The sequence below is a fragment of the Sarcophilus harrisii genome, chromosome 5 (assembly GCF_902635505.1).
Source record: "Sarcophilus harrisii chromosome 5, mSarHar1.11, whole genome shotgun sequence".
NCBI lineage: Eukaryota > Metazoa > Chordata > Mammalia > Dasyuromorphia > Dasyuridae > Sarcophilus > Sarcophilus harrisii.
Window position 1 is genome coordinate 95344002 of NC_045430.1, and position 12867 is coordinate 95356868.

The 12867-nt window shown below is 36.9% G+C and overlaps 1 protein-coding gene across 3 annotated transcripts in view; it reads left to right on the top strand.

The window, feature by feature from the left end:
- The window catches only part of COL2A1 (collagen type II alpha 1 chain), a 47410-nt gene that overhangs the window by 14151 nt on the left and 20392 nt on the right, over window positions 1-12867 (top strand). For all 3 annotated transcript variants that reach the window (XM_031938041.1, XM_003772142.3, XM_031938042.1), the window contains 7 exons: window positions 3219-3263; window positions 3651-3704; window positions 7730-7828; window positions 9082-9126; window positions 9731-9829; window positions 10250-10303; window positions 12574-12681. In XM_031938041.1, coding sequence (XP_031793901.1) covers window positions 3219-3263; window positions 3651-3704; window positions 7730-7828; window positions 9082-9126; window positions 9731-9829; window positions 10250-10303; window positions 12574-12681 — 504 coding nt within the window. The remainder of the gene's footprint in view (window positions 1-3218; window positions 3264-3650; window positions 3705-7729; window positions 7829-9081; window positions 9127-9730; window positions 9830-10249; window positions 10304-12573; window positions 12682-12867) is intronic.

Here is a 12867-nt window from a genome sequence, read left to right on the forward strand (position 1 = left end):
AAGTTCAATCACTGATAAACAAAAAAAGGTAGTGAAACTTGACTCATGAATGAAAAATCATCCCTTTAAGCACTTACAATGTGCCATCTTTTGAGGGGATCTTAAAATTTGTATTTTAATAATTATGGCAAGAAAAGGGAGAGAATCATAAAGAAAAGGAAGCTCCATTGAGTATGTGTTGGGAAATAAAGAAATATGAGATTGCAGAGACATGAGGGGATCAGTTCCTGGAGGGCCTTGTATTCCAGGCTGAGGAGCTCAACTTGGTTATAACACACAATAGGAAACCACCTTAAGTGTTTGCCATTGATTAAACATGATGAAAACAATGCTTTTAAAAGATTGTCTTTTCAACTGATATTTCAGATTATCCATCACTCAAGCAAGAGATTTCAGTACCCTGAGCAGGAAATAAGTTTCTACATTTCTCTAATCAATGATTAAAAGAGCCTTAGTGGTATTGCTGACTGAACATTTGTACAGGGAAAATTGCCCCTCAAAAGCACATCAGTAAAATAACTAGGCATGATTCTTGTTCATTAGCAAAACTTGCCAAAGGGCCTATTCTGTAATAGTGTCATTTTCTGTGAGGAGGATTAGAAAAAGTATTCTGCCCTAGCCAAGAAGCACTGCCATTCCTGCCAATTACCAGGATCCCAGCTTGTAGGTACTAAAGAGTACAAGGGATTGCTTTCTAAAATGCCTCAAGTGACAATGGCATTATGCCCTGTGACTAGATGAAGAGGGAATTGAGAGAACTATAATTTTCTCCCTCTTCTTTCCCTGTTTCTACCAAGAGTCCCTTCTTTTTGGTTTCCTTTCCTCTAGCACATAACAGCATTAAGTTCTGGCTTTTCTGACTATACCCATTGATGCTACTTCATTCTGCCTCCCCACACTGACCATCTTACAGGCTCAGAGGCATTCATTCTTCTAGTGGTGTGGACCATGTTGCTGGTGCTATAGTGAAATTGAGAGGACTTTCCTAGAGCTAACCTCTTATAAATCATGGAGGCCAGTGACTCTGCAGTTCTACTGTGCAATCGGGCTGCCTCCCTTTATAGAGGATCCCACTTTACTGGGCCCTGGACCTCCAGGTCTGGGGCTATGCACAGCTGGAGTTTCCGCCTCACTGATCACATATGCTCTCCTTGGAACTAGACTATATAGCTGACAGACATTCCCTCCAGGAATATAAGTTTAAAAAAATCCCCATCCTGGATTTTCCCCAGCAGAAGTTTAGTCCCCATGGACTAATATGACGACATAATTATGACATTACTATTATGATAGTAATATTACCATCCTGGTCTCTCTGAGTCCCCAGATATCTGCTCTGGAGTTCCACAGGGCCAGGGGAGGTTACCAACCTTCCCATCTGGCAAGGCATTCTCTATAAAGGCTTGCAGGTGCTTTCCTCGGTTGGTGGGAAACTCAACTATTTGAGTAAGAAGCATTCTTGTCTCAATGAGAATTAGACAAAACAAGAGGCTGCTCAATTTTTTTTTTTTTTTTTTTGCTTCCCATCCCAATTTGGTCTCAGTAGAGGTTTATTTATTTATTTGTACATTTATTTTAATTAACAAGCTTAAATCTTCTCTTCCTCCTACAATATTTTCACCAATTGAACAAAAAAAAATTAAATAAAAGTACAGCCTTTGGCATAAATATATATAATCAAGCAAAGCAAATTCCCAAATTATCCATCTAAAAAAATAGGTATCATTCTGAATCTTGAGTTTATTACCTTTCTTGTCAGGAAGTGAATAGCATACTTCAATTTTTGTCCTCCAGAATCATGGCATGGTATGGTTGTTGTATAAATTGTTCTCCTAATTCTGCTTACTTTGCTTTGTATTAAGTTATATAGGTCCTTACAACTTTTCCTGAAATCACCCCTTTCATCATTTCTTTTGGAGCAATATTATTCCATTAAATTTATATATTTTCATTTTTTAGTCATTCTCAGTACATAAAGACAGAGACAGAGATGGGGGGGACAGAACCTTCTCTTTTCTTTCTAATGAGCCCAGAACAGAATCAGTGGCTCATCTCTAGCACATATAGGAATCTCTTCTGGTATCTTCTTTAGCCCCTTTGGGTACACTCCCCGTGGAATCTCCTTTAGAATCTATCATTTAATCCCAAAACATGGAGTTTATTATAAGAAACATGAAAAAGTCACCGGCAAGCTCTTCCTTTTGTGTTTAATTTGAAATATAAATTCTAATTAAGGAAGTCCTCCTTCTTATGGATGCTTCTGAGAGGCAAAGCTACAAGGTAGATGAATTACTTTGAATTTCAGGGATTCAGTCTCCTTTTAGAAAGTACCATAGTGATTGATATCAAATAGAACACAAGGCCACTTAGTGATATCTCTAGTGATCTTGGTGTGGCTATATCCCTTAATTGTCTGTGACTACTTTGCAGACATCCTCTCCTTCATTTCAGTATTCTTTCCACCATGCAACCTTGCCTCTAAGGAGCACAGGGGCAAATATGACTACTTCTGGAATTCAGTAATAGTGGGGAAATGCCTTAGGAGTCAGTGAAGCTTCATCTATCTTGCCTGAGTTGATTTCTGTGGCGATGAGGTGTCAATAGGATGGGTGAGGGTCAGAGTCCCCTTGGAGTCACTTAGGTGAGTGTCAGTTGACAGCTGCCCAAGGGCCAGGAAGAGCTGGGACTGATTTCTGCCTTGGATACTTAATGTGTGAGCTTAGGCAAATCATTTAACTTTGAACATCTGTAAAATGGAGATAAGTATCATCTACCCCATAGAGTTGCTGAGGGTCCAATAAGAGAGAAAGCATTATCATTTTGTCTTACTATTTAATTCAGATAAGTTGTAGTTTATTTGTGAGCTAATGTCATGTTCCTGGATATATTGGAAGTGGGGCTCTTGATTCTTGTATCTACAACAGTATACTTCCAAACACAGGCAAGGTGAATCCAGATGATTCTTTGGTCTTGAAGTTGTAAAACCTAGATTGAGTGAAAACGGGAATTATTTTCAAATAATGTCCAGTTTCCTGTTCAGTTTCTAGGACACTCCAAACTTAGTAACTTCCTTAATTCATGTGTATATGTTTGTATGTATATGTATACAAGTTTGTTTGAATCTTGGGGAAGAGGGAATCTTTTCTATTTGCATTTCTAGGCAAATGAATAATAGACTCCTCTCCCTGATTCCCTTTTCCCTCTTATTTTTTTCACAGGGTGCTCGTGGCAATGATGGTCAACCAGGTCCAGCTGGTCCCCCTGTAAGTTGACTGATAATCATTTTTTGGTGGTTTTGGGGAGTGAAGGGAGGGAGAATGTTAGGAAATCACAGGCTTGGGAAAGCTTACTTTTTATCATATTCAGAATCAGATATTCATTTTGAACTCTGGAACTAGGCAAGTGTAGGCTGAGATGTTTCAGAGACTTTGACCTTAGAGTGGTCTTTAATGAGGACCTCTGTCTGGAGACCCCTGAGGATACTGGCATCTGAATGCCTGTTGTGTTCTTTTTAACTGGAGATTATAGCCAGAATTTTTGTAGAGCTCCGACAGGCTCATGTGGGGGAGGATCGAACTAGAGGCTTACTTGAAGTCTGAAGTTTTGTCCCTTTCCCAGCCAGAGACTCACTTCTTTTCTTTTGACCATAGGGTCCTGTTGGTCCTTCTGGTGGCCCAGGATTCCCAGGTGCTCCAGGGGCTAAGGTAAGTTTGCTTTCAAGACAATTGTGAATCCCCAAAACATCAATGAATTCCCCTCCCCAAAAGAGGGGTTTTTGAACTCTTCTTCCCTTCTAAGAAATCTTAATTTTCTGCCCCCATCCATAACTACTCCCCTTCTAGGAAACGAATAAAGCCAAAAATTTCTCTAGGGTCACCTGCTGGAAGGAAAAGTAAAGATAGCATGATAAGCAACTGCAGGTAAAATTACAGACTCAGCAAAGGAAAGGCAGACAGAGAAATACAGGCAGGAAGAAGAAACAGAAAGAGATCAGAGAGATGATAGCCAACTAGGAGGGAAAGGTAAGAGATCTACTTTCTCTCCAACAATCTCAGGAGTTTAGAAGCATCAAAAAGTAAAGCAGCTAACAGAACCAGGTTAGGGGGAGAAGAAAAGGATTAATAATAAAATGAGGAAACAGTACTCTTCCCTTCCTTTTCTCCTACCTTTTTCTCTACTTCTGGCTCTACCAAAGTCTCATTTTTTTTCTGCATCAGTTGGTATTTATAGTTTTTGTGGGACTCTTTTTAAAATAAATTCCATAAAAAACAATGAATTTGACAAATATGAACACTTCCATATACAGATGAAAATACACATATTTATTACATACAGCTTGGTTTAAAAAAATTAACCCTATGTATATAAAATTCAACAAGTTAGCAATTTTAGTTCCCAAAACTGTCCTGTTTATGTCTGTCTTCTTTTGGACTTTTGTCCTATTATCTTCTGAATATTTTTTAGAATGTTTTATTTATGCTTTTAAAATTTCTCTCTCTCTCTCTCTCTCTCTCTCTCTCTCTCTCTCTCTCTCTCTCTCTCTCTATCACTAGCTATCACTAGCTCTCTCTATTCTAACCAATATCCCATGTAGTTATATCCTGTAACAAATAAGCCTCCAAGACCTTCACACTTTGGCCCTGTTTGAAAGTGTTTCATTCTGCAGTCCTAGGAATCTTGGTCATAGAATTGATTAGATTTCTTAAATCTTTAGTGATTGTTTTCTTTTGCAACATTATAGCTATTATACAAATTGTTCTGCCTATGTTTACTTTGCTCTTCATGCAAATCTTCCTGAATTTCCTTTTCTGACAGCACAACAATATTTCAATACATTCTTACATCATAATTTGTTCAGCCATTTCCCAAATGAGGAAACTTTCTTAGTTTCCAGTTCTTTGCTATAACAAAAAAAATGCTTCTATAAATATTTTTGTCCTTTTGGGTCCATTGCCTCTTTCTTTAACCCCTTTGGGATATATGTTCAAAAAATGGTATAGCTGGGTAAAAAGATTTGCATGGTTTAATGATTTGTTTTTTACATAGAGTTCCTAATTGCTTTCCAAAATAACTGGTCTGATTCACAAATCCACTTATGGTTTTAATATAATTTCTCTTATTATTAGTAATTATTAGTAATAATTTGGTGAATTTGGATGCTTATCCTTTAATGATTTATCTATTAGGTAATGGCTTTTCCTTTTGTAAATTTTGTATATAATTATATGCAATGTATATTCAATTGCTTGTGTATTTTGGATTGCAGACTTTTATTAGGCAAGTTTTATACAAAGATTTTTTTCCTACTTGTTATTATTTCTCTTCTACTTTTAACTGTATCGATTTTATTTCATTTATTATTTATTTGTTTGTTTATATTTATTATTTATTTTTTATTTTTTTGCTGAGGCAATTGAGATTAAGTGACCTGAGGTCACACAGCTAGGAAGTGTCAAGTGTCTGAGGTCACATTTGAACTCAGGTCTTCCTGACTTCTGGCTGGTGCTCTATCCACTGCACCACCTAGTTGCCCCCCATCAATTTTATTTTTGCAAAAATGTTTCATCTCTTCACCTAAACTCAGCAAGATTTTCCAGGAAATTTCACACTGGACTCTCTATCCCTTTTTTGGTCAGTAACTATTTCCTTAGCCATAACTGTGAAAGTATCTTCATTCCTTTTCAAATTTTATTATATGACCCTTTCTACCCACAACATACATCCATTTGGAGTTTATTAAATATAAAATGGGAGATCTAGGCCTAAATCCATTTTTTGTCAGATTTCCCAGCATATTTTTTGTCCAAAAAAAAAAATTCCCCACTAATTGAAGTCTTTGCATTTATCAAATAGTAGGGCATTATGTTCTATTGTTTCTAGATCTTATGTGCCTAATTTATCCTACTGATTACATTTTTAATTTTCTAGCTTATATCAAAACAACTGTTTTGATGCCTTTTGTTTTATATTATTGTTTGAGTTATGGTACTGCTAGAATCTTTTTAATCTTTAGAATTTTTAATCTTTTAGAATCACTTTAAAAATTAATTCCTTTGACATTTTTGACTTTTAGTTCCTTCAGCTGAATTTTGTTATCTTTCTATTTATACAAACTTTGGTAGTTAGATTGATATGGCACTAAATCTTTTAATTATGTTAATTTACATATAATTTTATTGCATTATCAAAGTCCAGATGTGATTAATGTGATTAATTTTTCCTTTTATGTTTACATCTGTCTTCATTTCTCTAAAGATTATTTTAAAATTATTTTAGCATGATTCTTTTATTTGTCTTTGTAGGTAGATTCTTAAATATTTTATACTTACTTTGAAAGCAATTGTTTTTTCTGTCTCTTTCTGATGTTTTACACCCTTTTCTTTTCTTTTTTTTTTTTGCATCACTCTTTGTACTATGTCCCCATGTCATCCCCACTCCTCCCTGAAAAAAAGAAAAAAAAAACCTTTCAGAGTCATTTTAATAGAATTCTTCAGAAGATTAATAGAGGCCAGTGGGAGATTACAACTCAGGGAAAGGCCTCTGTGACTCCGGAGAGTCCAGTGTGAAATTTCCTGGAAAATCTTGCTGAGTTTAGGCCAGGAGATGAATGTGGTCAACTAGTATCAGGTTGCTTTTCCCTCTTGGGGTTTCCATGACAACCAGACAGTAGCTGAGGCCCTGGGAGCCAGGTGAAGGAGAGCCACTATAAAAAGAGACAGAACAAGGTAAAGGCACTTGGCCTTTACAAAATAATGATTGTAAATGGAAGATAAGAAAGTTCTGAGAAGAGGAAAAGCAAATCCAGAAATTTGAGCAGACTTTGCCCTCTCTTCAAGTTAATGCCCCTCTCCTCTCTCTGAATGACTTTTTAAAAAAATGATTTTAAAAGTTATAATTTTAAAGAGAAAATGTGTTACAGAAAATAAAAATTGGCTCGTAGACTGCTCCAGAGTATGTGTAATCACACCCTCTAGGTTGAAAAGATCTTTGCTCTAACACATCAGTTTTAACCAGAACTCTGAGCAGCTCTGGAAACATTCCTTCTCTACCCTGTGAAAATGAATGTATGAAGTCAGCCAGCATTGGGAGAAGGTTTAGTGACTAATGACCTAGAAGATCAGCAAACTTTTCAGCCCAACTATGTTGATGATGATGATGATGATGATGATGATGATGATGATCTTGATGATGATTATAGAAACCCAGTTATTATTATCATTTCTAGTTTCTAGTTATAATATTCTCTTGTGACTATTCACAATGCAAAGGAAGTCTTTAATGACCAGAATGTTTCAAAGAAAGAAGAAATTTGTCAGTTGGAGTGGAGGAAGCAGATATCCTACTTCTTGTGGCTTCAGTTTTTATGAGGCCTTTTTTTTTTGGCCTCTTGAAAAATTAAATATCTGAAATCTATAGTTTTGGGCCTAATATATCCTTTCAGAGTAGTACATGGCTAAATTAAGGAGACCCATTAAAAATTCAAGAATGTTCCTATGCTTTTATGAATGTATGCATACATGTGTAAACACATGTGCTGAAAACATATGCATGTGTGTATGTGATTGTATATATATGTGAAAATATGTATGTGTGACCTGTGTTTTTATAGGATCTGGAGTCTCTATAATCTATATGTAATTAGCATATAAACTTTACTTACTAACTTGGTGAACAGTTTCCTTCTCTTGTTCCCTTCATTTTAATGATGTCTATATTCCTCACTTTTTAGGGAGAAGCTGGTCCTACTGGTGCCCGTGGTCCTGAAGGTGCTCAAGGTCCTAGAGGTGAATCTGGTACTCCTGGGTCTCCTGGACCTGCAGGAGCTTCTGTAAGTGACAATTACTCTCCAGCATAAATGGCCCTAGGAGGGATAAGGGGTTGGCCCTGCTGTGCAGAAGACAGCAAGGAGGTTGCTGAGAAGAGCAGGATATCAGATCAGGGCCTACTAATTCCCCAACTCCCTGATCATAGGGCTGATCACTTATCCAGAAAATCTAGAAAACAGGATTCCATACCCTTAGAAGTTATTGGAAAAAGTGAAGACTATAAAGGCAGGAGAAGGGTAAATTCTGTCTCTACAACATCTCTCACATTTGTCCTGTTATTTTTCACTTATACTTAATTGATCTATTCCTTTGCTAATTCGTTTTCCACCTAGCTGTCAAAGAGATTTTCCAATAGCATAGGTGTTACCACATCACACACTCCCTCACCCTGAATCAATAAATGCCAAAGATTCCCTAATCCTATATAATCACTATATAATAATTCTATGATGGAGACTCCTCTGGCATTTAAGGCTCTTTATGACTTAGTCTCAACTTATCTTTTCAGTCATATTATTTATTATTCTCCTTCCTACATTTTTCATTTTGGCTAAATTAGTCTGCTTGTTCATACAATATTTCATTTCCTGTCTCTGCATTAGACATATGCCTCATGCTTGGAATACACTCCTTCTTCACGTTTGCTTTTTAGAATACCCGATATTCATCTTGGCTTAAACATTCTTAAATGAGATTTTCCCCCCTGGTATATGTTTCATACATATTTCTATCTGCATATATTATCTGTAAATAAAAAAAAATCCATCTAGATTTGAAACTAGTTGATTTTTATCTTGTATTTGCCCATCAATTAGCATAATACCTATTACACAGCCTATCTAAAAAATGCTTGGTGATTGATAAATTACTTCAGTGGGTCCAAGGCTTTTATTTTGGGTGTCTTCAGAATTCACTGATTTTTGTCTTTATTCCTACACCTCATTGCAAATGAGATGAATTGGATTGTCTTTATTCCTTCACCCCTAATGAGTTATATAATCTCTGAAGTTTTCTTTCTAGACAAGTCCTTCAGACTTTCCCTCTATTTTGTTCCTGAGGCCTCTTTGTTTCAGCCCTTACCCTTTTCTTGGAAGAAGTAATCAGCAATTTAAAGTTATCTATTTTTTTTATTTTAAAGTTACCTATAACAAAGAGAAACAGTATCAATTCTCAGTCTTGAAATTATCCTCCTTGTGAATTGGAGAGTGAGGTTCTTTTTCTGTTGCTCCAATAATGTCACTCTTTTTTTTTTTAGGGTAACCCTGGAGCTGATGGCATCCCTGGAGCCAAAGGATCTGCTGTAAGTGTTACCTCCTGGCTTTTTATCCTTCCAGTTTAGCTTCATTGTCCTAGACTAAGAAAAATCTAGCTTTCTCTGGGTAGTGAGAGGATAGACCAGGGAATGGTTCTCTCAGGAAAGGGATTCAGAGCTTAATACCTTCTTTCTTTAAAATTATAATCTAAGGAGATAAAATAGTTCTATTGTATATTTCTTATCCTTTTTAAGGTTTACCTTTCTTTATCTGATTTAACTTTTTGGAATATGTCACTGTATGATCACTGCTTTAAATTTTTATTTTTTTGAAAGCTTGCACAGTGTTAATCACTGGATTATGAGTTCCTCATTTCTGCATCTTTGGTCAGGATGAGCCTTCCATAGAAGGTAACATATTAATGCTGCTTTTGAATAAGAGCAGGAAGGTAAATTTGGTATATGAATCCATATAACTATTCCGATCACAAGCAGTATTGTAGAGGAGTAAGCAGAGGTAAAAGAAGGAACAGGGAAAGAATATGGAAGTCTTTTTCTCACTCACAAATTGCCTCTAGTGTCTCATTCCACACCCCTGGAATGGAGCATACCTCCCCCTTAGTTCTGACTACTCTTTGCTTGATATTTTTAGGGTGCTCCTGGAATTGCTGGTGCCCCAGGCTTCCCTGGTCCTCGTGGTCCTCCTGGTCCCCAAGGTGCAACTGGCCCTCTAGGTCCTAAAGGTCAAACGGTAAGAGCTTCAAGCTTACACTGAGTCCTGAAGGATTTCTCTTCACTGAGTCAGAAAGCAACCCATCTCTTCATTTGTGAAGTAATAGAAAGGATGATGGATTTGGAATCAGCAGATGTGGAACATAATTATATGGCCTTTCATAATCATTTAAACCCTTTAAGTATCAGTTTCTTCATCTGTTAAAAAAAAAAAGTGAAGCATTTGGATTAGATGACCATTAAGGTCCCTTCCAGTCCTAAATCTACTATCTTCCAATCTTGGAAGTTAGACCTGAACTATTTTTCCACATTACATGGGTCTTCTCTTCTTTGGAATCACCAATGATTTTACAGACAGACAGACACCCCCCCACCACCACCATTTTAATTTTGTAGTAAACAGAATTAAGAATGAAAATCTTTCTTTTTCTTCCTTTAGGGAGAACCTGGAATTGCTGGCTTCAAAGGAGAACATGGACCCAAAGGAGAAACTGTAAGTATTTGGGACTGAAGCCTTAGGATCATTTTATTTGCTGTTCTCCCTATCTTGGAACCAATCCATTCAGCTCAGAGCTCCTATCCTTGGTTTTAGATAATCCAATCATCTGGGAGACATATTTCTCTTCAGGACTATTTAATAAGGATAAGAAGATGGCCTTTTACCACAGGCCAATTCTTTACCACAAGCTAAATTCTTAGATGATTTAAGTTTTTCCTGGTGCCATGAGGAAAGGGCAAAGATAAAGTTTATATGTCTTTGCCTTATGCTTGAGCCTTGGAAGCATTCCAACTATTTAGCAGGAAAACCAAAATGGTAAGGGGACTTGAGAGTACAGCAAATAGGAAACAAAGAACTCAAAAAGAAAATGATAACTGTCTTTAGGCTCCTGGAGGTCTGTTATGGATAGAGGGTTTGGAGCTATTCTGCTCTTAGAGGATAGAACTTTTAAGTTACAGAGAGATAGATTAGGTTTGATATCAAGAAAAACTTAGCAACTATTACTTCGTCCAGGAGTAGAAATGACTATCTTGAAAGGTCGTGACCTCCTCTGCTGTTGGAACTTTTCCATTGAAGGTTAGATGATTAGTTTGGGGCATGTATAAAGAGAATTCTTAAGTCTTTTTAGTTAGACAAACTGTGAAATTCCTTCCTGAACTTAGACTCTTTGATCCCATTACCAAAATATTTCCTGGAAATTAAGGAATAGGGAACCCTAAACAAAATATGGTAGCTGGAGATGTTGAATTTCATATCCAGTTACTTACAGCCATCTATATTCTAGATGATCTAGTTTTACTTACTTATTGGAGAGGAGAAATGAGGCTGGCCTGGGATGGAAGAATCAGCCTGTCTATATACATTTCTGTTAGAGAAAGCTCAATGCCCTGAATGTGATTATCAATCTCTTAGAATCATAAGACCTTGCTTCAAATCCTCCTGGAGGTGGAGGATAGAGGTTGGGGGGATAGAGGTAGGGAGGGCAGAGTCATATTGGTCTAGAAAACCTTACTTTAGGGGCAGCTAGATGGATAGAGCCAGTGGATAAAGCAATGACTCCCAATTCAGGAGGACCTGAGTTCAAATTCAGTATTAGGCACTTAACAGCTATATGACCCTGAACAAGTCATTTAACCCCAATTGACTTGAAAAAAATTACAAAACACCCACACATTAATATTATCTATATTCTATTATATTTTTATTTATGTTGCTAAATATTTCCCAATTTAATGCGCTTCAGGCTACACTCCTGAATGTTGCTAGCTATAATACAGCCAGTGGGTAATATGTTTAACATTTCTGAACTAAGGTACCTCACCTCATCTCTGACTCAGATTTTGTACAGCAGCCCATGAAATACAATCAGAGACAATGATTTATCTGTACAGCACTTGGTCTTTTTTTTTTTTTTTTAAACTTAGCATATGTTGATTTACATCCAGTCTCCTTAGTTCTTTTTCTGGATGCAGATGGCATTTTCTGTCCAAATCCTATTGGGATTGCTTTAGATCACTAAACCATTAAGAAGAATCAAGTCTTTCATAGTTGATCATCGCACATTCTTGCTGTTATTATATAAAATGTATTCCTGGTTCTGCCTGTTTTGCTCAGCATCAGTTCATGTAAACCTTTCCAAGCCTTTCTAAAATCACCTTGTTCATCATTTTTATAGAAAAATAATATTCCATTATCTTCATATACTATAACTTGTTCACTATTCCTCAATTGATGGGCATCTACTCATTTTTCAATTCTTTGCTAACACAAAAAGAGCTGTGTGGCACTTGGTCTTGACTTCCCACTGTAGAAATGGGGTTTCTGTAATTTCTAGATATGCTTTTCTAACTTTGGTTTATTGTTTTAATTTTTAGTTTAGATCATGTTGCTAGATAAATTCACTTAGCAATTTTCTAAATGCTTTCTCTTCCTCTTTAATATTCAGGGTCAACAATGTCCTTGTAAACTTTGACAGTGGCCCTTTTCTTTAGATTTGCTGCTCTGTATAGCTCCATATATTTGAATTTGTTTCTGGCCACCATGCATAGCATGGGAACTGCCTTGTGTGTCCCTCTGTATCAAGTCCCGATCCAGTTTGAAAGAATTTTCTTTACCAGTTAAATCATCTTCTCCCAAGGATGAATTTTATGAGAACATATTTTGTTCCCAGGATTGTGTGGGCTTCCTAGATTTACCAGAATGGCAACTGCCCTCGAGAAGCATCCAAATTCTTAACAGATTTTTCTTTTGTGCTTTCTCCTCAGGGCCCTGCTGGACCCCAGGGACCTCCTGGTCCAGCTGGTGAAGAAGGCAAGAGAGGTGCCCGTGGAGAGCCTGGTGCTGCTGGACCTGTGGGTCCTCCTGGAGAGAGAGTAAGTAGAACCATCCAATGGTGGTATGTGGTTAAAAAGTCACCACACTGAGTTCTAGAGAGGTGGTTTCTAATCCTGATCTCAACAGGGACTTCTGTATTGTGTGTCTTTGGGCAAATCCCCTTAGCAACTTTTGCTATATCCAGGAGTAGAGTTGACTGTCTTGGGAAATCATAACCTCCTCTG